Source organism: Apodemus sylvaticus, chromosome 9 (assembly GCF_947179515.1).
Source record: "Apodemus sylvaticus chromosome 9, mApoSyl1.1, whole genome shotgun sequence".
NCBI lineage: Eukaryota > Metazoa > Chordata > Mammalia > Rodentia > Muridae > Apodemus > Apodemus sylvaticus.
The window spans coordinates 22,530,907-22,556,342 of record NC_067480.1 but is presented as its reverse complement, the minus strand read 5'-3'; the positions used below and the strand labels follow the sequence as shown (position 1 = coordinate 22,556,342).

General features: G+C 51.6%; 1 protein-coding gene across 1 annotated transcript in view; it reads right to left on the bottom strand.

Moving 5' to 3' along the window:
• Positions 1-25,436, bottom strand: part of Per2 (period circadian regulator 2) — a 43,298-nt gene that overhangs the window by 5,808 nt on the left and 12,054 nt on the right. The window contains exons 5-19 of the mRNA XM_052192660.1: positions 24,317-24,438; positions 23,382-23,583; positions 19,796-19,847; positions 18,830-18,972; positions 17,395-17,473; positions 14,777-14,883; positions 14,142-14,295; positions 13,780-13,888; positions 10,363-10,488; positions 9,752-9,836; positions 7,735-7,897; positions 7,539-7,645; positions 6,130-6,294; positions 4,532-4,771; positions 927-1,723 (exon numbers count right to left, since the gene is read on the bottom strand). Coding sequence (XP_052048620.1) covers positions 927-1,723; positions 4,532-4,771; positions 6,130-6,294; positions 7,539-7,645; positions 7,735-7,897; positions 9,752-9,836; positions 10,363-10,488; positions 13,780-13,888; positions 14,142-14,295; positions 14,777-14,883; positions 17,395-17,473; positions 18,830-18,972; positions 19,796-19,847; positions 23,382-23,583; positions 24,317-24,438 — 2,651 coding nt within the window. The remainder of the gene's footprint in view (positions 1-926; positions 1,724-4,531; positions 4,772-6,129; positions 6,295-7,538; positions 7,646-7,734; positions 7,898-9,751; positions 9,837-10,362; positions 10,489-13,779; positions 13,889-14,141; positions 14,296-14,776; positions 14,884-17,394; positions 17,474-18,829; positions 18,973-19,795; positions 19,848-23,381; positions 23,584-24,316; positions 24,439-25,436) is intronic.

Below are 25,436 nucleotides of genomic sequence, written 5' to 3'. Positions count from 1 at the left end.
GGAGAACCATTGCCCACTCATATGTCCCCACATTCTGAAGAGCAGCACTGACACCTTGTAAAGGCAGTGGTCATCCCCGGAAGCTCACACCACACAGTGCACGGGGCTGACTTGGGCTGCTGCTACTATATAGGTCACTCTTAGAAACCAATACTGAAGGAAGCCCTTGGCACCGTCCATAAGGCTCTCAGGGACAAACACTCAGGCACACTGTCTCATCCGTGTGAGCTCCAGGAGTCTGGACTCATTACAAATGTGAGGCCCATCTGGGCAGTGGTGGTATATGCCTTTAATACCAGCATTTGGGAGGCAGACACAGGCAGATCTCTGTGAGTTCAAGGCCAGCCTGGTCTACAGACTGAGTTCCAAGACAGCCATGGCTACACAGAGAAACCCTGTCTTAAAAAAAGGAGAGAGAGAGAGAGAGAGAGAGAGAGAGAGAGAGAGAGAGAGAGAGAGAGAGAGAAGAAGAAGAAGAAGAAGAAGAAGAAGAAGAAGAAGAAGAAGAAGAAGAAGAAGAAGAAAAAGAAGAAGAAGAAGAAGGAGGAGGAGGAGGAGGAGGAGGAGGAAGAGGAGGAGGAGGGAAGAAGGAAGGAAGAAAGGAAAAGAAAGAAAGAAAGAAAGAAAGAAAGAAAGAAAGAAAGAAAGAAATGCGAGGCCCATAAATGCTCCCAAAGGCACATATTATTCCTGGTCCCTCCACTGCCATGATGTCTCCCTCATTTATTCCTCACAGAGCTCCAGATAATGTCCCGTGGGAGGACCTCATAACCACGAAGTGCACACTCCAGAAAAGACACTGTAGGCTGAACTCAGGCCTGGAGGCTGGCAGGAAGCCCTCAGCCCAGCAGCCCCTGACACACGGGGGTGTGCTGACCACCACGTGTCCTGCCTGATAGGAAAGAGGCACAGCAGAGAACCCTTACTGTTGGAGGTGCCTTTGGCTGGCGATCCCGAGCCGTGCCAGATGTGCAGTCCACACCAGAAGCTGCTGTCCCTGTGGTCCCCAAGGTCCCTGCGGCTCCAGTACTGCCTTCAGGTGCCTCCTCCAGCTGAAGCAGGTTAAGCTGTAGGGGACTGCTGCCTCGGGACTGGAAGAGCGGTGGGGAGGCCCTGCCCAAGGCCACTGTGCCAGCCGGAGGGGTGACTGGGCAAGCGCACGGCTGTCTGAGCATTGAGGTCCGACTAGGGAACTCAGCCTGGGAGGCGGGAGTCATTTCGGAGGCAAGCGTGGGCTGGGCTGGAGAGTGAGGCTGGCTGGGGAAGAAGGCCTGAGGCAGGTTTGGGGTTGCTGGTGGGAACGGGTAGCTGGGCAGCATGAAGGCCATGACGGGAGCCAAGGGGGCAGCGAACGGCAGGGGCTGCACTGCGAATTCGGGCTGGGTGCCCATAGGCACAACAGGCACGGTGAAGCCGGTGTGGGCAGCTGCAGCGGGTGCCACCACCGTCCCCGGCGTGGACACTATTCCAGGTGCCTGGAACACAGGTAGGGAGTAAGCTGGCATGGCGGCGGGGAACGGTGCAGAGGGGCAGCTGGACTGGGATGTGTCGGAGGGCGACCAGGCTGTGGCATTCAGGCCCACAAGGGGAGGTCGGTGGGACACGGGTCCCCCAGACCCTGTGCTCTCAGAAGAGTCCCGAGTCTTGACGCGCTTGGACTTCAGTTTCCTGTTCTTTCCAGTTTTTTTCCAAGATGACTCGATTCCAGAAGTATTTCTTAGTCCTGGGGCAGTGGAGAAACACATTTAAAATTGCAGAGTGGCTACCAGCCCTACTGTGGTCAGCTCCCAGGGGGTGCGGAATGCCAGGCACCTGGTGGCTCAATTCCACAGGCCTGGATACAAGGCTCAGTTTTCCTCAATCCGCAGCCAGTGAGAGGAACTGAAGTAGAGGGGCAGGGTTTTCATAAAACCAAACTTTATCAACTTGAAGGTGCATTTTTAATTACCAGGCCATTGTCCTAGATTTCTTCTGGAAGTCCCACACCCTCTCTCTGTAAGTTCCATGGCCATGGAGAGATCAGGTTGAAATGGATCAGGAAGCTTCCTCCCCGCTGCCCAGCTCTCAAAATGCTAAAAGGTGCTTTGAGAGCTGTTGAGGGGGAAAGTCACCCAGTCTACTCTAGCTATGAACTCCAATAGTGACCAAGAGTGGCACCAGTGTTATGGGCGGGAGGGGCAACCAGCAGCACTTTCTGACGAGATCTAAGGCCCCTTCCACAGGAAGAAAGGCATACCTGATCCTCTAGCCAAGAATCCGTGATGGGGAGATCACAGGTCCCAGGAGTAAATCTACCATTATTACTTTGCTAAATACACACACACTAGCAAACTGACCTCTAAATTCACATCTCTGTGCCCACAGATTACTGCAGCCCGCCACAAGGGGTCCAGTACATGGCTGTGAGCACAGAAGCCCACAGCTAAGTGTCAGTGGAATGCACAAATGGGGCTTCTACATCAAACCTGACCCCAAGGCTCAGGGTACGGCATCAAAGAGAGTTTAGGCAGACTTAAAGAGCCAGGAGTTGGACAGGACCAGACCAAAATAGGTTTTCTGGATCAGACAGGACACTACTGTGGTGAACTTACAGCAACTGTGGTTGCCTGTACACTATCAGGCCAGTCAACATTTCGTCATGGAGGCAGAAGGGGCTCATGGAACCCCACTCCTAACTGAGGAGCTACAGACAGTTGATTGTTTTGGAGGGAGGCAGAGAATGCTTTCCTTAAAGGTGTTGCCCACAGTAGGCCAACTACTCTCACACAGATGGTCCCAAACCTAGAAGTCCATAAGTAATCCAAATTAGACTCAGTGAGAGGATGGAAGGGGGTGGGGTGTGTGTGTGGATCTGGGAGCAGGTAGCAGTGTGTGTGTGTGTGTGTGTGTGTGTGTGTGTGTGTGAATATAAACAATGTGTTTTATGGAATTCTCAAAAATTAGTAATTAAGAAATATTCTTTATCCAAAATAAAACACAAAACATAAAACCCTGCCCCTTTCTGCTATCACCTGATATTTAGAATAAATACATATTGGTGTGCAGACCGCACAGGCAGAATGGCTGGTCTCGCTTAACCTCCCACTACTGTTTCTTAAGGGGATGCTACATGTTCCACAAGCGGGCTGAGCGGGCTGCCTGGACTTAGAGCACCCTGAAAGCCCAGGAGCCTGCTTTCTTTCCATTTCAGCAGAGTAACAGACATGAGGCGACAGGTATGCAGGAGGCATCTGTGAGCTTGGGTCAAGGCGGGCTTCACTCCTTTCTTCCATGTGGAGACAAACAGCCCGGTCCAAGCACATTGCTTTGCTCTAGAGCCTGTCTCTATTTGCTGGTTTTCCTCCCGGAAATGTTTCCCCTCAGAGGGAAGAACGGTGGCTGAAGTACTCAGTGTAGACTGTTGTCAGGACTTCCTGGGAGGTTGTGTGATCCAGGCAACGTACAAACAGCTGGGTCCGGGGTGTGTGGGAAATGGAACTATATACACTTGGGTCAGCTCGGGATGGATGGACGTCCTTTCATCTCCACTGAGGTTCCCGTATGTGGCAAGACTTTGTGGGGAGGGGGTTGGGAAGAGGGTGAGAAGGAAGACTGGGAAACGCAACCCTGGCTGAGTATGTTGCTGGGAAACAGAATAGCATGCTTGCTGAAGATAGGTCAATCCCTACCTTCAAAAGCAAGAAAAGCAGAAGAAAAGACATGATCTTTAAAAGAGGTCATAGCTTCCTCAGTTCCTTTCAGTGTGTTTGTGGGGCTGGTCCTGGTGCTGTGTCTCCTGGGCTTACTACCTGTGACCCTATGACCAGTACTCTTGAGCCAAGAGAACAGCTGGTATCTCTGGCCAGTGCGGCCCCTTGCCTCTGGGATACAGAGGGAGGTTCGGCTTAGGAGCCAGGTGAGTGTTGGCCTGAGCCAGATCCCATTCGAGTGTGTAGACAGATGGCCAGACTCACGAACCAGGCTCCTGTAACAGAAAGTCCTCCAACCAGGCAGGGATTACAGGCCTAAAGAAAAGTTTCACGCCAAGAGGTTTGGCTGAGGTTTGGCTCCACAGGGCAGCCCCAGACCAGGAGGACGAGTCCACAGGAAGGGGAAAATCATCCCTCCATTCCCAAGAGCTGCCTGCTAAAGGTTCACGGCACAAGGCTCTTTCTTTGCAGGTGGAGCTTACCCCGGGGTCTTAACTGGAGGTGGGGGTAGCCTCAAGAATCTGCTGAAGCTAGCCTAGGGCTCTACCGCGGTCTGCCACATGGCAGTGGCTACTCCACACGGACACCTCCAACCTGGGCACTATTCATATGTTAGCACCAGATTACAGGTCTCTCAAGCACAGTGTTGAGCCAGGCCTGATGGCCCCCACCTGTGATCCTAGCACTGTGGAGGCTGAAGCAAGAGGATTGCTGTGAGTGCCGGGCCAGTATCACCCTGTCTTAAAACAAAACAAAACAAAACAAAACAAAACAAAACAAAACAAAACAAAAAACCCCAAGTGTTTAAATAAATGCATGCTCAAATTCACATCAGCGCTCACCTCGATCACTCGCCTGGGCTCGGGACCGCTCCTGCAGATAGTTCTGGCAGTGAGCCTGCAGGGCACCGAGCCTGCTGACCTCCCTGAACCTCTGCAGGAAGCCCTGTTCCTCTCTCTGGGTATGTGCAGCCAGAACTTCCTTGGTGAGGCCCAGCTTCTGAAGAGGCCCCTTTTCTTGGCTGGGGCCACCGGCGGCACCATCCAGGGACTCAGGCCCACTGGCCACATCTTCTACTGTCTCTGCAACAAGAAGCGGGCTCTGATCAACATGTGCTTGTCAGTGTAACCTACTGTACAGACAGCTCCCGCCCCGTTGACTCATGATGCCCACAATGGGGGGCAGCGTCCCCCACGCCTGCCTCAGCTCTCCCGAGGAGTCCCAGGCAGCGAGCAGCAAGCAGAGACCTGAAGATCCACTGGACTGTGAGCATCAGGGAACTGGGAGCTGTGGGCGTCCACTCGGGGCCTGAAGACATTCCAAAGCTGCCTTCCGCTTTAACATGTAAGAGACAGGGCCAAAGTGCTACTATATCCTCCAGATGCATGGTGGCCATTGTGATTATGTGGTCTATGGAGCAGAGAGGTCAGGGCATGCTGGCAGAGCCCATGGGGTGTGTGTGTGTGTGTGTACACATATGCACGTGGGCATGCATGCATTCAAGTGTATATGTATGCATGTATACACATGCAGGTGAGGAGGCCAGAGGTCCACACTGGATGTCCTCCTCCCTTATTCTTCACCTTTGGAGACATGGTCTCTCACGGAACCCGGAACTCACCAACTTAGTTAAATTGGCTGGCAGTGAGCCCCAGAAATCACCATCTCTGCCGCCCTAGTGCTAGAATTGCATCGGAGGCCACTGTGCCTAGGTTTTCTGTGGGTCCCCATGCTTTCTCAGCAGACACATCACCAACTGACCCATCTCCCTGCTTCCAGGCCTCATCTTAAGAGCACTCAGCCACAATCAGTCTTCTCACAATGCATTCTGGTTCTTTCTCCAATGTGGAAATGGGGCCTGCGCTTTATGGCAGAGACACTAAGGCAGGCAACTCCCACCAGGTGGCGCTAGAGCACAGCGGAGCCTAACCGGCCACCTCTGAATTTTCAGTACCCAAATAGCCTTTACTGGGACTTTTCTGGTAAGTTTGAATAAACATAAAAGTTCAAAATGGAAGTTGGCATTCTCATTTTTCAGCCAAATGTATGTGTGTTACATGCATATGGTGTGTGCGTCTGCGCATGCTTGTTTGTGTGTTTGGGAGTCTATGCATGCAAGCCAGCAGAGGATGCCAGGTGTTCCGTTCTGTTACTTCCCACCTTACTCCTTTAGAAATAAGGCTGCTCACAGAACCTAGGGCTCGGCTGGTGGCCCGTAAGCTCTGGAGACCCTCTTGTCTCTACCCTCCAAAATTCTGGACTTACAGGCACGCTCATAACTGTGGCCCACTTTTTATGTGGGTTCTGGGGATGGGAACCTGGGTTCTCACGCTTACACAGAAAGTGCTCTTACCCACCAAACCATCTCCCCAGCCTCCAAAGTTTCTTTCTGAAACTCAGACTGCCATTGAAATTCCCCAGGGATCTCTGGCGCGCATACCTAGCTCGGGCTGTGGCTTTTTGTCGCCTACGTGCACGATGGTGCTGCTGTAGCTGCACTGGCTGGTGAGGGACACCACACTCTCGGCCTTGCCTGGCAGCGTCAGGGAGCTCAAGTGAGCACTGACCTCTGTGTGGCTGGTCACCTTGGAGGGCCGCGCTGCCTCTTGATGAGAGATAAACAGAAGCAAACATATAAGTCAAGTCCAGTTAAGGAGCCGGAGATGCAAGGGGCCTATGGGGCCATGGTGGCTGCACCCCTGCCCCAGGGATGCTTGATCCCCTCAGCAAAAAGGGTGAAGAAAGTGATGACCGGAGCAACCTGAACATCACTCTCAGAGTCCAGGACCTCTGTGGGGGGAGGGGGGCATCTAAACTGGTGGTTCTCAACCTGTGGGTTGCAACCCCTTTGGGGGGGATGTAGAATGAGCCTCTCACAAGGGTCACTTCATGATCATCGAAAAACACAGATATGATTTGCAACAGTAGCAAAATGACAGTTATGAGGTAGCAAGGAAAATAATTTTATGGTTGGGGGTCACCACAACCTGAGGAACTGTGCTAAAGGGTCACAACATTGGGAAGGTTGAGAACCACTGCTCTAGATGGCTGTGGATCATGCCAGGGTCCTGTGGTGTGTAGCAAGAGTTTCTCCAGTAAGCAGGAGGCAGGGGCATATTCTGGGGTGTCCACTCTATCCCGTGCATGGCCATTCATTCTGTTGTGCTTCGTTTAATGATGGGATACCCTAGTTCTTCTTTAACATTTTACTATTACTATTATTGTGTGTATGAACCCATGTGCCAGAAGACAGCTCTGTGGATCCGGGTCAGATCTGGGGATTGAACGAAGGCTGTCGGGCTGGCACAGCGACCACCTTTACATGCTGAGCTATCTTGCCAGCCCTGTTTCTTTTTCTTTCTGTAATTTTTTGAGACAAAGTCTCATTGTATAGCCAGGGCTGGCCTTCAACTCGGCATCCTCCTCCACCAGCCAAGAGCTGAGATTGCTTGGGCTGCGCTGTCAAATGGCCACAGAGCGTGCTAGTGTTCTCAGACAAGGGCTCCTCTAGACAGACTGACTAGGAGGTGTCTGCTCTAGAACCACTGAGGCCAGCACAGCTGTAGGAGGGAGAGGAGCTCACTGCTGCCTCCAGGCCACCAGCAGGCTTCCCAGGTCCTTGTTCTCAAAGCTTAGTGCTCCGAGACCAGATATCACTTTGACCTGCAAGAAGGGTACTTTCGGCTTTCTGGCTACTCTGGCCATTTAAAAGCATCGCTGGTGTATCTACAAAGCTATGAAAAATTAATTTGGGGGAAGAAGGGATACCAGAGGGTTTATGATGGCTTCTGGCCCCACCCAGGAGATTGAAGGGGTCACAGGTTAGACAGCTCCGAATGGAGAGTATACCTCCAGAATGCAGCCCAGGGCTGACTGTGGCCTTCCGGGATGGGATGTTGGCTGGGAACTCGCACTTTCTTTTCAGCGTGGCTGCCTCGTTGCAGCTCTCCAGGTACCTGCACAAGGGTGGGAAGGCATCGTGTGGGTGGGAAGGTGTGGGTAACCGGGTACCAATGGCAGGGAAGATCAGAAGTGTCCTGTGTACCTGATGACACTGTCCAGACAGCTGATCTGCTGGTAGGAGCAAGGAGGCTGGCTCTTATAGGCTAGATCCTCTGGGAAGCTGGCCTTGGGCAGGCTGGCTCCTGAGCTGTCCCTGTCTATGGTGGTGACAGCTTTCACCTGAGCTGGGGGGCTGCTTTGCATTTCTGGAAAACAAACCACACATACACACACGATTATTTTCATTTAATACTCTTTATCTGCCAAAAGAAACTTTTGCATATTTATAAAGCATTTCACTCTGCTCAAAGACAGGAGTAAGGATTCATAATGTACAAATACAAGACCCCGGTGGCAGTCTGCATCGGGAATCCCTGTCGGTAGGACAGTTGTGGAGTTTTGGAGCGGGAGCTCAGAGTAACCCATCACCCAGGCAAGGCCTGCTTCTCTCTGGGCTTAACTGCGCATCAGGACCATTCTCGGGACCCAGAGCTCACAGTGAAAAAGGGTGGGTCTTAAAATACTGAACTTGTGGCCAGTTAGACCCCGGATGACTTACCCTCCTGGGTAGGGCAGGCCAAACAGGACCTTGCATGTGTGGCTCAGATACTCTACCATGAACAACCTCGGTAGTGCACCCATCACTATATACTTATTTATTTAGAGACAAAGTCTCACTATGTAGCCCTGGCTGGCCTGGAACTTGTTATGTAGACCAGGTTGGCCTTGAACTCACAGAGATCTGCTGACTTCTGTCTCCCAAGTGCTGGGACCATGATACCTGGCTTTTCTTTTCTTTCTTCTTTTATTGATTGATTGATTGATGGATTGATTGAGATATGGTCTCACTAATTTACCCAGGAGGAAGGCTGACTTTAAACTCTGGGACCCTGGCTTGCCTTGAATTTCTACCTTAGTATTGAAGGCAGAAATATCTCAAGACTCAGAGCACTGCACTTAGCAGGGACAATTTGGTGACAATGATCATACAACAGTGGGTGCCCAGGCACTAGGCTGTGGATGCCACTTGTGCTCACCACAGGGTCGCCCTCCTGAGGGATCTTGAGCAACAAGGGACACTTTCTTCCCTGGTGTATGCCCGGCGGCCAGCACCCACCTTGCTGTCTACTGTAGGTAGGTCTGGTTTTGAGAACTGCAGGCACCTGGGCACTCTGCCAAGCCAAGGTAACTCTGTGTGTGTGTGTGTGTGTGTGTGTGTGCGCGTGTGCGTGTGCGTGTGCGTGTGCGTGTGTGTGTGTGTGCACCTGCAGGTGCTAGCTTGCACATGCATGAAGAGTACACCGATACTCTGTGGTGTGAGGACATAAGTCACGCACTCCCTAGATTCCATGGTCACAGCTCCTACTGCACTCAGTAGGCAGGTCCAGTGGTCCATGGGGTAAAGGGCCCCTGGATAGTCGGATCTGCACTTGTAGCTTGCACGCAGAGGGGCTGCTCTTCTTTGCAGAGCGAGGAGAAGATTAAGCACACGCAGGAGGGGACCTTCCAGCCCTCAATCAGAGCAAAAAGCCAGAAAAGCCAGCTCCCTCCCTCTGCCGTCCCGAGACACAGCAAAGGAATGTGGGCTGTCTTTTGTTTTCTTGTTGTTGTTTTGTTTTGAGACAGAGTTTCTCTGTACAGCCCTGGCTGTCCTGGAACTGACAAGTGCCTCCCAAGTGCTGGGCTTATTTGTTCTCTCTCTCTCTCTCTCTCTCTCTCTCTCTCTCTCTCTCTCTCTCTTCTCTCTCTCTGTGTGTGTGTGTTTGTGTGTGTGTGTGATTTTATGTGCATTGGTATTTTGCCTCTGTGTATGTCTGTGTGAGGGATCCCTTGGAACTGGTATGACACAGTTATGAGCTGCCATGTGGGTACTGAACCGGGAATTGAACCTGGGTCCTCTGGAAGAGCAGCCAGTGCTCCCAACCACTGAATCACCTCTCCAGCCCCCGCTTGTTTTCTTTATAAAAACAGAATAAATGTAGATTTTTTTTTTTTAAAAGAAAAGCTGATTGCCCCCGAGAGCGAGGGCTCCAGGAGGAGCCAGAGGACATCTTTTTTACCTGCAACAGATGCTTCCTTTTGTCCTCCAGTTTCAGTTGGAAAGTGACTTTTGGGTTGAATCTTGCCTCCAGTTTTAAAAATTCCCTTGAAGAAAAACAAGAAGGAACACGTTATTCATTCTAGGAGACCTTCTTCTGTTGGTCCCCAACTGTGAGGGCAGAGAAGCCAACATCGGGGTCCGAGGGTCAGGGGTAGACTCCAGGGCCTTGCACACGGGCTAGTGCTCCCCAGGCCCCTGCACACAGGGCAAGTGCTCCCCATGGAGGGTACTCACTACATTCCAACCCAGACTCAGAAATCTTGAAGGAGCCAGATGGAGCTGGCGACAGCTCCCATGATCCCACGGGAGACATAGAACAAAGGAATTGCTGCAGCGTCCGCACCACCCTACAACTAAGGTTTTGTTACCACTGCTTTGCCCAGCTCAGCCATTTTCCTTTATATATTTAACCACGAGCCGGCTGCAAATCCCAGGGAAACTGAGACAGAGGAGAAGGCAACTGAGCCCCTGGCTTCAGCCACTGCCTGGCTATCTCTGGTCACGCTTTCTAACTCAGGACTTGTGCTGCTGGACTTGCTTTCTCAGGGGGAGGAACAGAGAGGGACGTACGGATCTCCTCCGGTGACACTCCTCCTGACCATTGCTGTCGCTGGATGACGTCTGGCTCATGAGGTGTTCGTGGGATCCGTTACTGCCCAGGCTCCCGTAGCCACTGGAGCCACTGTGGGGGACAGGCTGGGGGAAAAGGCAAACAGATGGCTATGGACTCGGTAGAAAGGGGCAGAAGAGGTGACCGCAAGTCAAGCTCAAGCAGTGGTGTCAGGCTGCCCAAGGTCACACAGAGAAGCCAAGTACAGGGGAGCGTGAACCCTGAGTTGTCTGGCCTTCATTCACAATGGCCTAACCTCTGGCATGCAGTCACCAAGGAGATTCCATTAAAAGGAACATGTTTAGGTGGCGCAGGTAGGCGCGTGCCTTGAATCCCAGCATTTGAGTTCGTGGCCAGCCAGGTATACAGAGGGCGTTCCAGGACAGCCATGAATACACACAGAGACCCAGCTCAACATCCCCCCTTAAACCCAAAAAAGAAAAAGAAAGCAAAAAGATAAAAAGGAACAGGTTGGATGTAGGGTTAGTGAAGATCCTTTCTCAATTTGTTGGTTGCCGTTTTGTCTGCTTGACGTGTCCTTTGCCTTACAGAAACTGTAATTTTATGAGGTCCCATTTGTCAATTCTTGATCTTAGAGCATAAGCTATTGGTGTTCTGTTCTGGAACTTTCCCCCCATGCCCATGACCTCAAGGGTCTTCCCCAGTTTCTTTGTTTTCTTTTTTTTTTCTTTTTTGGATTTGGTTTTTTCAAGACAGGGTTTCTCTGTGTAGCCCTGGCTGTCCTGGAACTCACTCTGTAGACCAGGCTGGCCTCGAACTCAGAAATCCGCCTGCCTCTGCCTCCCAGAGTGCTGGGATTACAGGCATGCGCCACCACCGCCCGGCTCCCAGTTTCTTTTCTATTCGTTTCAGGGTGTCTGGTTTTATGTGAAGGTCCTTGATCCACTTGGAGTTGAGCTTAGTACAAGGAGATAAGAATGGACCAATTCACATTCTTCTGCATGCTGACCTCCAGTTGAACCAGCACCATTTGTTGAAAAGGCTATCTTTTTTCCACTGGATGCTTTCAGCTCCTTTGTCAAAGATCAATTGACCATAGGTGTGTGGGTTCATTTCTCAGTCTTCAATCCTATTCCATTGATCTACCTGCCTGTCACTGTACCAATACCATGCAGGTTTTTTGGGATTTTTTTTTGTTTTTTGTTTTTTTTCCGAGACAGGGTTTTTCTGTATAGCCCTGGCTGTCCTGGAGCTCACTCTGTAGACCAGGCTGGCCTTGAACTCGGAAATCCACCTGTCTCTGCCTCCCAGAGTGCTGGGATTACAGGCTTGTACCACTACCGCCCAGCAAAATCTTTTTGGTTTTATTTTTTATGTTTATGAATATTTTTCCTGCATGTATATCTCATGCCACATGCATGCCTGCTGCCTGTGGCCATCAGAGGTGGGCACTGGATTTCCCAGAACTGGAATTACTGATGGTTGTAAGCCACCATGTGGGTGTTGGGAACTGGTGGGAACTGAACCGGGGTCCTGTGCTAGGGTAGCAAGTACTTTTAACCACTGACCCATCTCTCCAGCCCCACCATGCAGTTTTTAACACTATTGCTCTGTAGTATTGCTTGAGGTCTGGGATATTGATTCCCTCAGAAGTCCTTTTACTGTTGAGAATAGTTTTTGCTATCCTGGGTTTTCCGACAGAGGCTCCAGAGAGTCAAATAACCCTATTAAAAATAGGGTAGAGAGCTAAACAAAGATTTTCACCTGAAGAACTTCGAATGGCTGAGAAGCATCTTAAAAAATCTTCAGCATCACTAGTCATTAGGGAAATGCAAATCAAAACAACCCTGAGATTTCACCTTACACCAGTTAGAATGGCTAAGAGTTTTTAAAAACTCAGGAAACAGCAGGTGTTGGTGAGGATGTGGAGAAAGAGGAACACTCCTCCACTGCTGGTGGGGTTGCAAGATGGTACAACCACTCTGGAAATCAGTCTGGAGGTTCCTCAAAAAACTGGGTAGAACACTTCAAGAGGATCCTGCTGTACCACTCCTGGGCATATACCCAGAGGATTCCCCGGCATGCAATAAGGACACATGCTCCACTATGTTCATAGCGGCCCTATTTATAATAGCCAGAAGCTAGAAAGAACCCAGATATCCCTCAATGGAGGAATGGATACAGAAAATGTGGTATAATTGCACAATGGAGTACTACTCAGCAATTAAAAACAATGAATTCATGAAATTCTTAGGCAAATGGTTGGATCTGGAAAATATCATCCCAAGTGAGGTAACCCATTCACAAAAGAACACACATGGAATGCAGTCATTGATAAGTGGATATTAACACAGAAGCTCTGAGTACCTTCACATATCAAATAACTCCCAAGAAGAAGGAAGGAGAGGTCCCTGGTTCTGGAAAGGCTTGATATAGCATTGTAGGGCAGTACCAGGACAGAGAAGTAGGAGGGGGTTGATTGGAGAATGGGCGGAGAGAAGAGGGCTTATGGGACTTTTGGGGAGAGGGGAACCAGGAAAGGGAAAATCTTTTGGAATGTAAACAAAGAATATAGAATATAAAAAATTAATTTAAAAAAAAAGGAAGGAAAAAGGAACAGGTTTATGGTGGTTTGAATATACCTGGCCTATGGGAATGGCACTATTAGGAGGTGTGGCCTTGTTGGAATGGGTGTGGCCCTGTTAGAGGAAGTGTGTCCCTATGTAGGTGGGCTTGAAGGGCTCCTAATGCTCAAGCTCCGCCCAGTGTGGAAGAGAACCTCCTCCAGGCTGCCTTCCGATCAAGATCTAGAACTCTCAACTCCTCCAGCACCATGTCTGCCTGGATGCTGCCATCCTTCCTGCCATGATGATAATGGACTGAACCTCTGAACCTGTAAGCCAACCCCAAATAAATGGTTGCCTGTATAAGAGTTGCCTTGGTCATGGTCTCTTCATAGCAATGGAACCCTAAGATGGTGTTCAACCAGCTAATTATTGCACACTGGTGTCTTATGCAGTCTATCAAGGTTTTAAAAACCAAACCAATTCAATTGCAGTTACACTTTGAATCCTATCACCAAGATGGGGACATCCACTCAGTAGTGGGGCTGACTGTGTCTAAACTGATCTTACTGGAGGGTACGGTCACCAAGTTGCCAGTGTTGGTGACAGTGTTTTGGGACGGAGCAGGACTTCCACCAGTAGAAGTCACATCAGGACTGAAGGACAGGCTGTGGGGTGTGGGCACCCTTCAACTGCTTATGCAACATCATGGCTGAGGCCTGGACGATTCTAAGGCTAGGAGAAATGGAGGGTGCTTGGTAGTTCTCGGGCTAACCGGACTATCCAAACCTGTCCCACCTGTGCAGACCCGTGGGGACAGGCAGAACAGAGCAGTGCTGACTCAGCACTCACCTGCATCAGTAGCCGGTGGATTTGCTCTGTGAGCTCCTGAACGCTGGGGTGTGGAGTCTTCTCCTCTGGGCACAGGGAGGCCGCGAACACATCCTCATTCAAAGGGCCTCTGCATGATGTGAATTTGTTTCCTCAGAAGGGCCTGCCTGGCCTGAATGTGGTACCCACAGGGCCTGCTGGGGTGGGAATCTCCATTTCCACCCTCAGACTCTCCTCCATTCCACCTGGGCAGGTCCTCCCTTGCCCATCCCAGCCTCTCCCCCATAGGGAGATAACTCCCCATCTTTGCCCCCGGCTGGTAGGAAGTGAGAATAGTCCAGAATCTCCCACAACCCACAGAGTGGCCCCCTGGGAGCACTCACACCCTGACTTTGTGCCTCCCAATGATGAAAGATATCTTCCTGCTCCACGGGTTGATGAAGCTGGACCAGCTAGTGTCCAGTGTGATGTACTCCCCGTTGCGGGTGCGGAATCGAATGGGAGAATAATCGAAAGGCTGCCCACCGGCCTGTAGGACTAGAGGGTAATAAACAAGGCTCAGGGCTGCTGTGTTAGGTAGGGAGTAGACACACACAGACTGGCCAAGGTCACCTCCTCAAAGCCTCTGCTTTCAACTCCCGTGTCTGCTTCAAATCACACCAGGGATGGTTTCCAGGAGAGGCAGTTTCATCTCCTACATCAGGATGCAAATCTCTCAGTGCTACCCACATCTGCCAGGGCTCGGCTTGGAGGGGTCCTGTGCAGTCTACTCCCAAGGATGGTTGGAACCTTCCTGCCCCACAGCTCAGCGGCTCTCCCCATATTCACCGATACCAATACTATAAATGGGTCGCCAAGAACCCTTTATGAGTTTTCTTCTCCCCAGTCTACATGTAGATGACGACACTAGGTCCCGGCAAGGACAGAGGGCATCCACCAGGGCTCAGCCTTCCCAGTGGGTCCAGCCCCTCCGAGCCCCAGAGCACACAGGTCTTGGAGCTTAAAGAAGATGACCTACTCTTCTTGTGGATGGCGAGCATCAAGGGCCGGTCGCTGGGGTGGAGCTGCACGAGCACCGGGGTCTCGATCAGATCCTGAGGTAGATAGCCCAGGAGGGGGACCGCCCTGCGAGACAAGGGACACAGGCAGTCAGCATGTGGAATACAGACGTGAGGCGGAGCAGGCAGACTCCAAGGGAGGGCCATCCCAGGACCCCTCCTCATCCAGAGACAGACGCAGGCTCCGAAGCCCCCCAGATGGAGACACAGCAGAAGTAGGGTTAGGGAGTCTCGGTGTGGCAGCTTTCCAGCACCCCTGTGGTGTGACAGCAATGAGGATGAGGTTGTACGCTACTGCGTGGTGTTCGACCTCCTCATAAATACAACATGACATATCGATCTCATTTTTATTAGTTTCTAAGATTGACCAGTTTAATGTGAGTCTGTTTAACCAGTTCTGGCTGAAAGCTGTCTTTTCTAAGAATGTCTTCCGTCACTCTGACGGCCATTTCCTGTGGCTCCCTCACAAGTTCCCATGACTGGCTAGAACCCTTGTGCACTGCCTGTCTCTGCTTCTATAAAGTGGAAGTCCTTTGGTGTTCTGGGTTGGTCACTGTAGGGGTGACTGAGGCAGCTGCCTATGCCTCTGTCAGCATCTGGCTTGGCTGGCCGCCTCCTCTTCCACGGGCATCCAAGCATCCCAGCAGATGTTTCCTCAAACGCTCCTCTGCGCAAGTGGAAGGCCTTCTACACACATTCTCAGAGTAGAACTTTCTAGAAGTCTGATTTTATCCTCAGTGTCTGAGGCACACTCTCAGGCCTCCTGTTTCCCTTCGGATGGAGTGTACAGAATGTCCCTGGCACCCTCCCAACACAAGCCTGGCTGGAGGAGCTGGGGGAGGGGAGGGAGAATGGGGAAAAAGGAAGAAGTTGGGGAGGGGGAGGAGAAAGGAAGAGAGAGGAAAAGAGGAACAAAGCCGAGGAGGAAGGGCTCTGTGACCCTGTCCACAGGGCTCCGTGAAGGGGCCCTGCAGGTTCCACTCACTGGGGAGACCTCGGCAGACTGCCCCCTACAGGCGCTGGCCTGCACTCTTGCCTCACAGCTGGAGCAAACCAGCTGGCAGTCCGCACACAGTCCTCAGGTCTATGCAGCCACGACAGCCTCTTAGGTGGCTCTGTACAGTCAGCCCCGAGATCTGCATCTGATACCACCCTTCTGGTACCTGGACCACAGGTGACCTGCAGGGCACACCCACGGGACTGAGGCCAGGAGTGGCAGGTATCTGGCCACCCAGAGAGTGGACCCCTCCTGGAGGCAGTGCAGTGTGACTCAGGAGTCCTTGTGTCCCTGGCCAGGTAGTCAGAAGAGGAGAAGCCAATTCTCCAGAATAGAGGGGTGACTTGGTCTGTCTCTCTGTCCACTCCCTATGGTATTTTCTGAAGACATGTTTCTCCAAACCACTTCTAACAGCCATGTAATTTCCCACTCCTCATCTGTCAAGGAACCAGGGGAAGGCACACAGTGGGGCAACAACCTGTTGGGAACCAAGCGCTTTTGAATCTAGTCAGGACCTCTTACACCAACTACGGTACCCTCCATGGCAGACCCAGCGAGACAAGCCTGAGGAGCTCTCTGAGAAAAGGCGTGGAGGGACCCCAGAAGACAGATTCCTGCTGAGGCCCAGACAGCGACATCTCTTCCCGACATCAGCCCCGTCACCCCATCCCTGATGGTACCATCACCATTAGATGGTGTTTAAACAGGGTGAAAAAGGCAGGCTCAACTAAATAGTCCCCAGCTTTCCAGAGAGCCCCATTTACAGCACTCATTTCTTAGAAACTGTGGTGTTTGTTTTCTTGCTTTCGTTCTTTTTGAAGTAGGATCTTAAACTCCCAAATGTTCCTGTCTCAGCCTCGTCACGCCGAGTTCACGAGTGTGCTCCTGCAACTGGATCTCATGAACCTGTCAGTGTAATTTCACACTGTTCTACTGCCTGTATAGTCAGACGTTCTGAAAGAGTGAGATGTAGCCTGAAAATGCATCCTTAGGCAATCCTGTTGAGCAAGCAGAGACGAACTCCCACAACACAGGTTGGTCCCGGGCCTGACTGCTGAAGTAGAAACCCAGAGCACACAGAGTTCGAGGATGTTGCCTGGCACCGAGGCACCCTGTCTTGTGAAATAAAGGGGACTTGCTGAATGACAAGCTGTAAATCCACAAGCCAGGAACACCAGTGTGTCGCTTCTCGGCCTTTTGGCTGAGCTCAAGTGCAGAAACAACGGTGCTGCACCGTGCACAGCTGTGGCTACTACTACCCAGCTGTGGCATGGCATTCTGATAACCTGTCACTAGATAATGGGATTGCAACAGTGTATGTAGTCTGACCGAAGCATCACTGTGTCACAGAATAGTACAGTCATCCATTTTTGTCAAGGGCCATGCAGGGACAATGACACAAAGACCCTGTCTTCAGCAATGATGTCAAAAGCAAGAAAGGTTCATTATTATTGCTTTGGTTGTTACCAAGACAATGAGGCAACACTGAGCATCTGTCCTACGATCTGGTGACACGGAGGACGCAGTACTGGTTCCCAGACAAATGGCAGCGGGCGGTGTAAACAGTGAGACACTACTCACCTTTCATCCACATCCTGGAACAAGCAGTTTGGTGTGTGGGTTGTCGTGAAGATTCTCTTCTCGGGAGGAATTCTAGGGGCTGAAAGAACAGAATTTCCATTTCTCAGAAACTTAGTTACTGAACCAAACACTCACTTGGTTACTTAGTTCTGTGGTAACTAGGGAAGTCCTCAAGGACGGCTAAGGAGAAAATGAGAAGGTGGACTGAGTAACAGAGCCACCATGCTGAAGGCAGGACAGGCCCCAACCAGACCACAGCCTCTTCAACCTCCCTGGGAACCAACAGGCACAGCCATGCTAGCTGAGACACGTGGCCCCGGGACAGAAGACCACCTTCATGGTTTATAAGATGACCCTTCAGGTCTACAATAACCTGAAGAAATCACTTTGGTAAAGATGAATTATATGACATTTGGTTTGCCAAGGCCATTGCATGGGAGAACTTGACAGTTTCCAGGGGACAGGGGCAGGAGGGGGCGGGGACAAAGACTAGCCATTCCATACAGCGCTGTATATCCAGTGTTTCCCCCAACTATCGATTTCTAAAACTCTTTGGTTCTTGAAGGACATTTGTGATTTGGGGTGACAAGTTGTTCCTCCTCTCTATACTCTTAATGAATATTTGAAAAAGAATGTTCTGGATGCAGAGATACATCACTGCATTAGAGAGAAAAATCATGTTAGAACACACTGCTATCACTTTCAGGAAGAGCTTCAGAAAAAACAAAACAAAAACAAACAAACAAAAAAATGGAAAAACTCAAGGCTAATCAAAAGATTGCAATTCCAGGGCTAAATGTCCCCGGGCTAGGGTGAGGCAGCTCTTGGGATCTTTAGTCCAGTGACTTCTGAGTTGATAGGCAGAAAACAGCTTCTAGCCAGGCACTGGACCAGAGTATGAGAAAACAATATTTTTAGAGGCATCCCAAGAAGGTAATCGGGATGGTACAGCTTTCCCTGGGCTCCATGGGAAAAACCTGATTGTGAGGAGGTAGGGTGACCTGAGAAGCCCCCACTGACAGGACAGCGCTAGGATAGCTGGATGGCTGAGCTGCAGAGGAAGCCAGGCAGAGGAAAGGGCACAGAGAGGACTTGTGCTCAACAGAAACCACAAGTTGGGAGGAAGGCGGTCCAGACGGAAGTCAGGCTCGGCCAAGGTAGGGCCAAGGATAGCCCAGCACTGGAGGCTGAGGGAGGAAGTGGAGGTTGTGGGGGTACTGAGATGTCATGAGGCAGACAGGGGTGAGGGACCAGCTGCTATGGGAGGGAGAGCCACATAGCAGAGAGAGCTGTGCCGAACTCAGAGAAGGAGGCTGACAGGGTTGAGGAGAGGCCAAGGCGAATGAGCAGCTAGGTACGCTTTAGACATCACGTGTCAACCACAGGCAGGAAGGATGCGCTAACGAGGCTGCTCCCTGGTCAGGCACGGCTATACCTTCATAGCCCGAGTGTACCCTCTCAGCCAGCAGCAGGCAGCAGAGCTGGCTCTCGGCACCCTGCTGCTCTTGCACCTTGACCAGGTAGGGTGTCATGCGGAAGGGCTGGTAGCGAATCTCATTTTCGTGGTGTTTCCCAACGCTGTGGAGAGAGGAGTGTGGAGAGAGTGGGGGTCAAGGTTCTGCGCCATGACAAGGAGAAGCCTTGGCCTGCTAGCGAGCCCTGCTCCTCGCTGTCTGTGAGGGCTGAGTGATTCCCCGATTTGTACCAGACGCCAAGGATGCCCAGGCAGACTGGCACAGCAAAACTCTAGTGGGAACCTAGGCCATGCGGGAGGCAGCCCACTGGAGAAGCTGGCCAGGGCTCACCCTAAGCGCTCTCCATCAGACCCACATCGAAGGGTCAATGGAGAGTCCACACAATGGGCAGCAGGAGGGCCTTCCTGCCTTTCTCTTGAGTGCTTTGCAGTTACATTAAAGCAAAGCAACTGGGAATGGGAAGTTGCTTCCTCAGAGGGATTCTGGGTCTGGCTCTCTATGGAGTCACCACTGACATTGTCCTGGATGTCTTGGTTACAAAGGACCTGCAAGGTACACTGGGACTCTAACCCAAGAAACGCAGGTGCACATTCACGGCTACAGGCACTGCCTGGGCCATGGCCCTAGGAAATGTCTTCCTGAGCCACAGAAGGGCAGTGCGGGGGAGGGGGAGAGGACTCTTTTTTTTTTTTTTAAGGAAGAACAGGTTGACTCATTCCCTCCCGCCAAACAGAAGCATGTAACTCATTTGAGGGGGGTTTTCGCACAGGCTCTGCAGAAGCTATGTCTGGTCTCACTCTCAAGAGTTGGGGGCGGGGTGGGGAGGGGACAAGCAAAATATACCCCCCCCCCAATTCTCCCATAAGTATAGGTGGTGGACTGTCTACATTACTTTCTGATGTTGAAAGACTGGACGGTGGACTTACCTGACACGGCAGAAAAAAGATTTCTCCTCCATGCACTCCTGAGTGAAAGAATCTACAAGAAAAGGCCAGAGTCATTCCGTGTCCTTAAGCACAGCACAGAATCAAACCTCAGGTGTGCACTGTGAGGGGCCCGAGTCCAAAGTGAGTCCTTCCTAGAGCTTTTATATTGGATTCCAAAGGGTGCCGTGGACCAGATTACACTGCCCTACAAGCTTTCAGCTTTGTAGGTTTGAGACAGGGTTTTACTACGCAGCCCTGGCTGGCCTGGAACTTGCGGCTATCTATCCTCCAGCCTCAGCCTAAAGAGTTGCTGTGTTAACCGGTGAGAGCTAACAAACGTGGTTGTTTAGAATTCTGAACCGTGCGCAGAGGGGCTGCCAACATGCTGGCAGTTCATCTCCGGAAGACACGGGATGTGTGTACTTGCTGCCAGCCCCCTGGGCATTCTCACTGCCATTGCTGAGGTATTTGCTTCTAACAGAAGTGACTTGAGGCATTTGAAAAACAACACTTTCTAAAATACCAACTTACTTTAAGATTTACAGTGTCTTGGGAAACGTGAGCGGGCTGGACCTCAGGTCAGGGAAGGGGAGCAGGCATCTCTACAACAGCTTGAAGGGTAGAAACACCTTCAACTTTATCTTGGATATAGTATTTCTTCCATTCGAAAGAAATGAAGAAACACAAGAAATTACTAGTTACAGAAAATGATACAGAATTACCAGCCTGCAAAAGGCCTCTCTGAGACCACCGGGTTCTCCTTTCGGCTTAGAACATCCTTTGGCTGGCCTCTGTGGAGAGGCAGCCCGGGCTGCTCAGCTGTCAATCCACACGCCCAGCCCTCTCCTTTCCTCCATCCTCAACCATGCTGCTGTAACTCACACTGCAAACTTTTTAAACAGTCCCAAGGGTTGAGAAGTCATTGTGCAAGCAGAGCTCAGTGACCTGCCAGCCACAGACGGGATGGCAGATAGTTCCCCGTGACAAGTCCGGAGCAATCCTGGCTGGGTCCCTGCTCCTGTGCTCTGGGAAGCTACAGTCTTCAGCTCTGGGCATCCAAAGCCCATGGTGGGCTGTGACCATCAGCCATTGGTGGGCAGACACTAAGGAACTCTTGCTGGCTAACCTTATCAGTAGTGGTGGAGGCTAGCTCCTCCTCAGCCCTCCACTGGTGGCTGTGCTGGGGCTCTGAATGCCCTGAAGCTCTTCTAAAGTCAGAGTCTTCAGAGGAAACTGGCAAAAATACAATGAAGAACTGCAGAGTTCAACCATAGGAAGCCTGTAGCCAAAAGGGCAGGGGAGAGGGGCTGCTAGTGTGGAGGTACGTAATGGTCATAGTAATCCAGTCCCAAGAGAACAAAAGCACACCTGCCAATCCCTCTGCGTGACTTGGACACCCCCTTAAAGACCAGTTATCCCACATTCCACAAATGACCAAACTTTGGCGTGAGTTTGAGAGGAGAGCAGCCCGCAGGTGGCCCTTCTGGCTTGCCGTAGCTCATGCTCTTCTCATAACTATAATCAAGTCTGTCCCATAGTCTCCAGTGCCAAACGGAAAATCCAAAGTCCAACGGTGAGCTCAAACCAATCATCTGCTCCAAGGCCACAGGATGAGAGATAGGCATAGTGCTCCAGAGAAAGACTGGCCAGAAGCACGGGACAGTAGGCTTCATGAAAGGCTAAAACTAGGGCCCAGTGGCCTTGTCCTAAAGCTGGGGGATCATCCTGTTACCCCAGCACCTGCTACACACTTGGTGCATGTGGGTAAGACTGGACCCCCAAAGCAGCAAGCAGCTCTGCTCCCCGCTTGCTGGGCTCAGTCCAGGATTGGCTGTTAGGATTGCCTGTGGTTTTCCTGGGGGGTGTGGCTTGCCTTTGGTGGCTTGGCAGTTCTAGCTTTCCTAGGGTGCCAGCCCCTGGCAGCACTGGCTGGCACAGTCTCAGGATCTTCTCTGGGGCAGCTCTGGGGCAGAGGAAGCCTTGCCTCACCTTTCTGCCTGCAGAATCAGCCCCACAGGGACACTGGCAAGGCCTATCTTACAGATAAGATGGAGAATGTGGGGGTTGTGCCTGTGGCACCGGGGCCACGGCGAGAGCTGGCAAGCAAGTGAGAGCTATCCATGGAGGCAGGGATCAGAGGCATCCCTGAAGATCTGACGTGCCTTGAGGTCTTTCCTTGTGATGAGGAGGTCTTCATTGCTATTTATCTTCTAACCATGGAATCCTTTAGCAATCAGGTTGACTGCACCCCTGCATCCCACTCTGTACATGGCCAGACTGTGATACTCCCTCAATACAGCTCCTTGTCCCCCCCCCCCCCGACACTTTCATCCGAATGCTGGTTGCAACCATTTATGCAAATGAGAAAAGCTCCCCGCTTTCCCCAGTCTTCCCATCTTCCTCTGCCCTCCAACACCAGACCTGAACCTCAGCACCTGGGCCTCTTCTGGTTTTAAACAGTTTAGCTGCTTCCCGCTTCCTAGTTCCAAATCTGTCCTCTGCCTTTTCAGGGGCCACTGGGGCGGCAGCAAGCAGCTCTGAGCAGCAGAACTGTTTCAGTCCATTTTCTGTTGCTGTAACTAGCTCTCACGGGCTGACTTAGGAGGAGGCTGGGTTAATCTAGCTCATGGCTTGGAGGCTGAGATGTCCAAGAGCACAGGGCGAGGATCTGCTGTGGTGTCGGAGAGCGCCATGCGCTGCTTCAGACCACGGCTCGAAGCAGTGTGAAGGACGCATGCAGAAGGGGCAGACCTGCTTTATAGCGACCCGGACATTCCCTCAATGCTAGCTGAGTCCTGACAAGGACGTCTGTTCCAGGAGAAAGGCATTAGTCTCTCCTCATGAACACATTTACCTCAAGGTCCCACCTCAGGACTGTGACAACCACCAACTCCAGCTCGAGTTTTGGAGAGGGCAAACCAGACTCAGACTACAGCCAACTGATTGGGGGTTGGGGGAGACTGGGAGGGCACAAGGAGAATGGCAAAAGTGGTTCTACGGAGAGGAGACACAGAGTGGTCTGGATGCCAGACAGGAAGGGCTGGGCGAGGGCAAGAGGCCTGGACATAGGTGGATCACAAAGCCAGCGGACATACTTGTCAGTGAGTAGGGAAAACCCCGTGTAAGCCCAGAGAGCTTTATAACCTATACTCGTGATCCTGCCTCCAGCCAAGACGAAGTTCCCTGACAAATGTCACCCTTGAACACTGTAGCAGCTAAGGCCCTGAGGGGATTAACTGCTGCCCACAGGCAGCTGCCGTTGTACAGGACAGTCCTCTGCTGCACAGGATGCACCCCAGCTCCCTGCAGGGCAGTTATGTCAAGGTTTCTCCTCTGAATAACTCCATTTCTAAAATGCCTAATGTCGAAGACACCCTGAAGTTTACAAAGAGGCTATTTATTCTAGAGACAAACAACTGTTTGCCTCTTGCCCTGGACAGATCAGTGGCTGGCAGCCCGTCGGGACGACTCCCGTGGGTCGTTCTGGCATAGCTGAGAAGGGAAGCCGGCTCCCGACCTCTGCCCTTGCTACCAGCCTCCTCCACACTGTGAGTCAGAGGGTCAGACGCTGCAGCCGGAACCTCACCTAAGCCACTGCACACACTCCAGGGCGGAAGCTTGTAAGGGGTGGTGTAGCTGTGGAACACACTGACGTCATGAGGAGCCAGGAACTCCACAAACTTGGCGTCACTGAAGGCATCCTTCTTACAGTGAAAGATAGAGGCCACTTGGTTAGAGATGTACAGGATCTTCCCAGAAACCAGGGACACAGCCACAGCAAACATATCCTGCAAATAGAGAGCATGCTCAGGTGATTATAGTCACTATGAACTATAATACAGTCGCTAAGGCTAATAGGAGCATCGTGACACGAGGGTCAGGTTGCGCCTGGACCTCCCCAATCCTGCCCAACCTGACTTTCCTGTTCCAATGCAAAAATCCAATGCAACACTATCAGGAATACATTAGGCCAGCATTCCTAACCACCTGTACTCCTGCAGCCTGGCCACGTGACCTTTGCCTCTTTCAGGTCTCTTTCAGGGTCTTAGGGTGGCCTGCCCCTCTGAGCATAGGTCAGCCCCCTTGGAGGGAGCTGCTAAGCAGAAAGAGGTAGGGAGACTCAAGGAGCTAGGATGACGCAAGTTCAGCTCTGCTCCAGTCCATCTTCACAGGTTACGGACTGTTCTACTTGGGAACCCAGGGGTAGGGTCTCTCCTCCCCCAGATCTTTACATGACATTTAGAAATATGGGCTTTGGACCCAGACTTAATTACCATGAATCCTGGACAAACAGGCGGTTACTAAATCTGTCTCTTCATCCTGAAGCTCCAAAAAGCAGGAGCATCAAGTTCTATCACAGCTGGGTTCTCTGGTACTGGGGGGCTATGAGTCAGAGTCGGCCAGAGATGAAGACTGTACTCGAGAATCACCAACTTCGTGATTTTATTCAGAGATCCGCCTCCTGACAGTGGACCAGCTGCCTTACCCAAGGGAGAACTCGTGCCCGGTCCCACCACTCACCGCATTCTTCATGATATACTCGGAGGTAATGCCCTCAACCTGGCGCATCGTGTAGGAAGGCACGCCCATGCTGCAGGGCTGACTCTCACTGGACATTAGCAGTTGGTAGTACTCCTCGTTAGCTGTAAGAGAAGTAACACCCACGTTCAGCAGATGAGATCCACATGACAGCACACTGTTGCTGGCCCCTGCGGGTAGGGTCCATTTTTCTCAAGTGAGAAAATGGGATGAGATAGAATTTTGAGGGGGAGGAGATCCAGAGGATGTATAGACATGAGTGGCCAGGACTCAAGAATAGACTGGAGACTTTCTCTGACATGCCAGGCCTTTGATAGGAATTTAAAAACTCATAAATACATTACTTTAAGTCATAAGGGTGCATGGGTTCCTGAAGCGTGATGTACAACGGTCACTTAGGATCCACAGAAGCACTCCTGCCACCTCTGCCTTGGGTGGTCCCTTTAGAAACTTCTATGCAGGCAGGATCGACTGCTTGAAAGAGGAACAGGTACCAGAAGCCACATTGGAAAGAAAGTGCTTCGAGCAGTGCCTACAAACACTGTGGCTGCTGATCTGAGTTCGTATCTGGTGGGATGCTGGGGGGGAGGGGGGCTCAGGCCACAGCTGCTCTCACTGCACAAGGAATGAACGTAGTCCGTCCTGCCTCTAAAGCTCCACATGCCCTGGGTAGACGGCACCTAGGGTGGCTGTGTCCTGGAGTTTGACCTTGGGATCCAGCCAAGCATGTGTCCCTGCAGCCTAGTGACGAGGTCTTTGGACTCGTGGCTGGGTCTTATCTGATGTTGGTCTCTCCACCTTCACAGACTGCTAAGTTTCTGGGCATGCTCTCTGCTGGAAAGCTTAGGAACATTCTTGATTTGGCAGAGCTCCCAAGTTCCGAAGCGACTGTGGCCAAGCACGAAGCACGCACACCAACAGTCCCTGGAGAGCGAGCTGCCTCCAGGTCAGACTGATTCACGTAGCTGCCCTTTCCGGAGAGCAGGGTCTTCCTGAGGCACAGGCCCCAGAGCCACGGCCCCACACTGAGGAGTCTGGCCTGAAAGCACCAGGTTCCCAGACATATTAAGGCTAGTCAGCACCGGCTAGCAGACAGCACTGT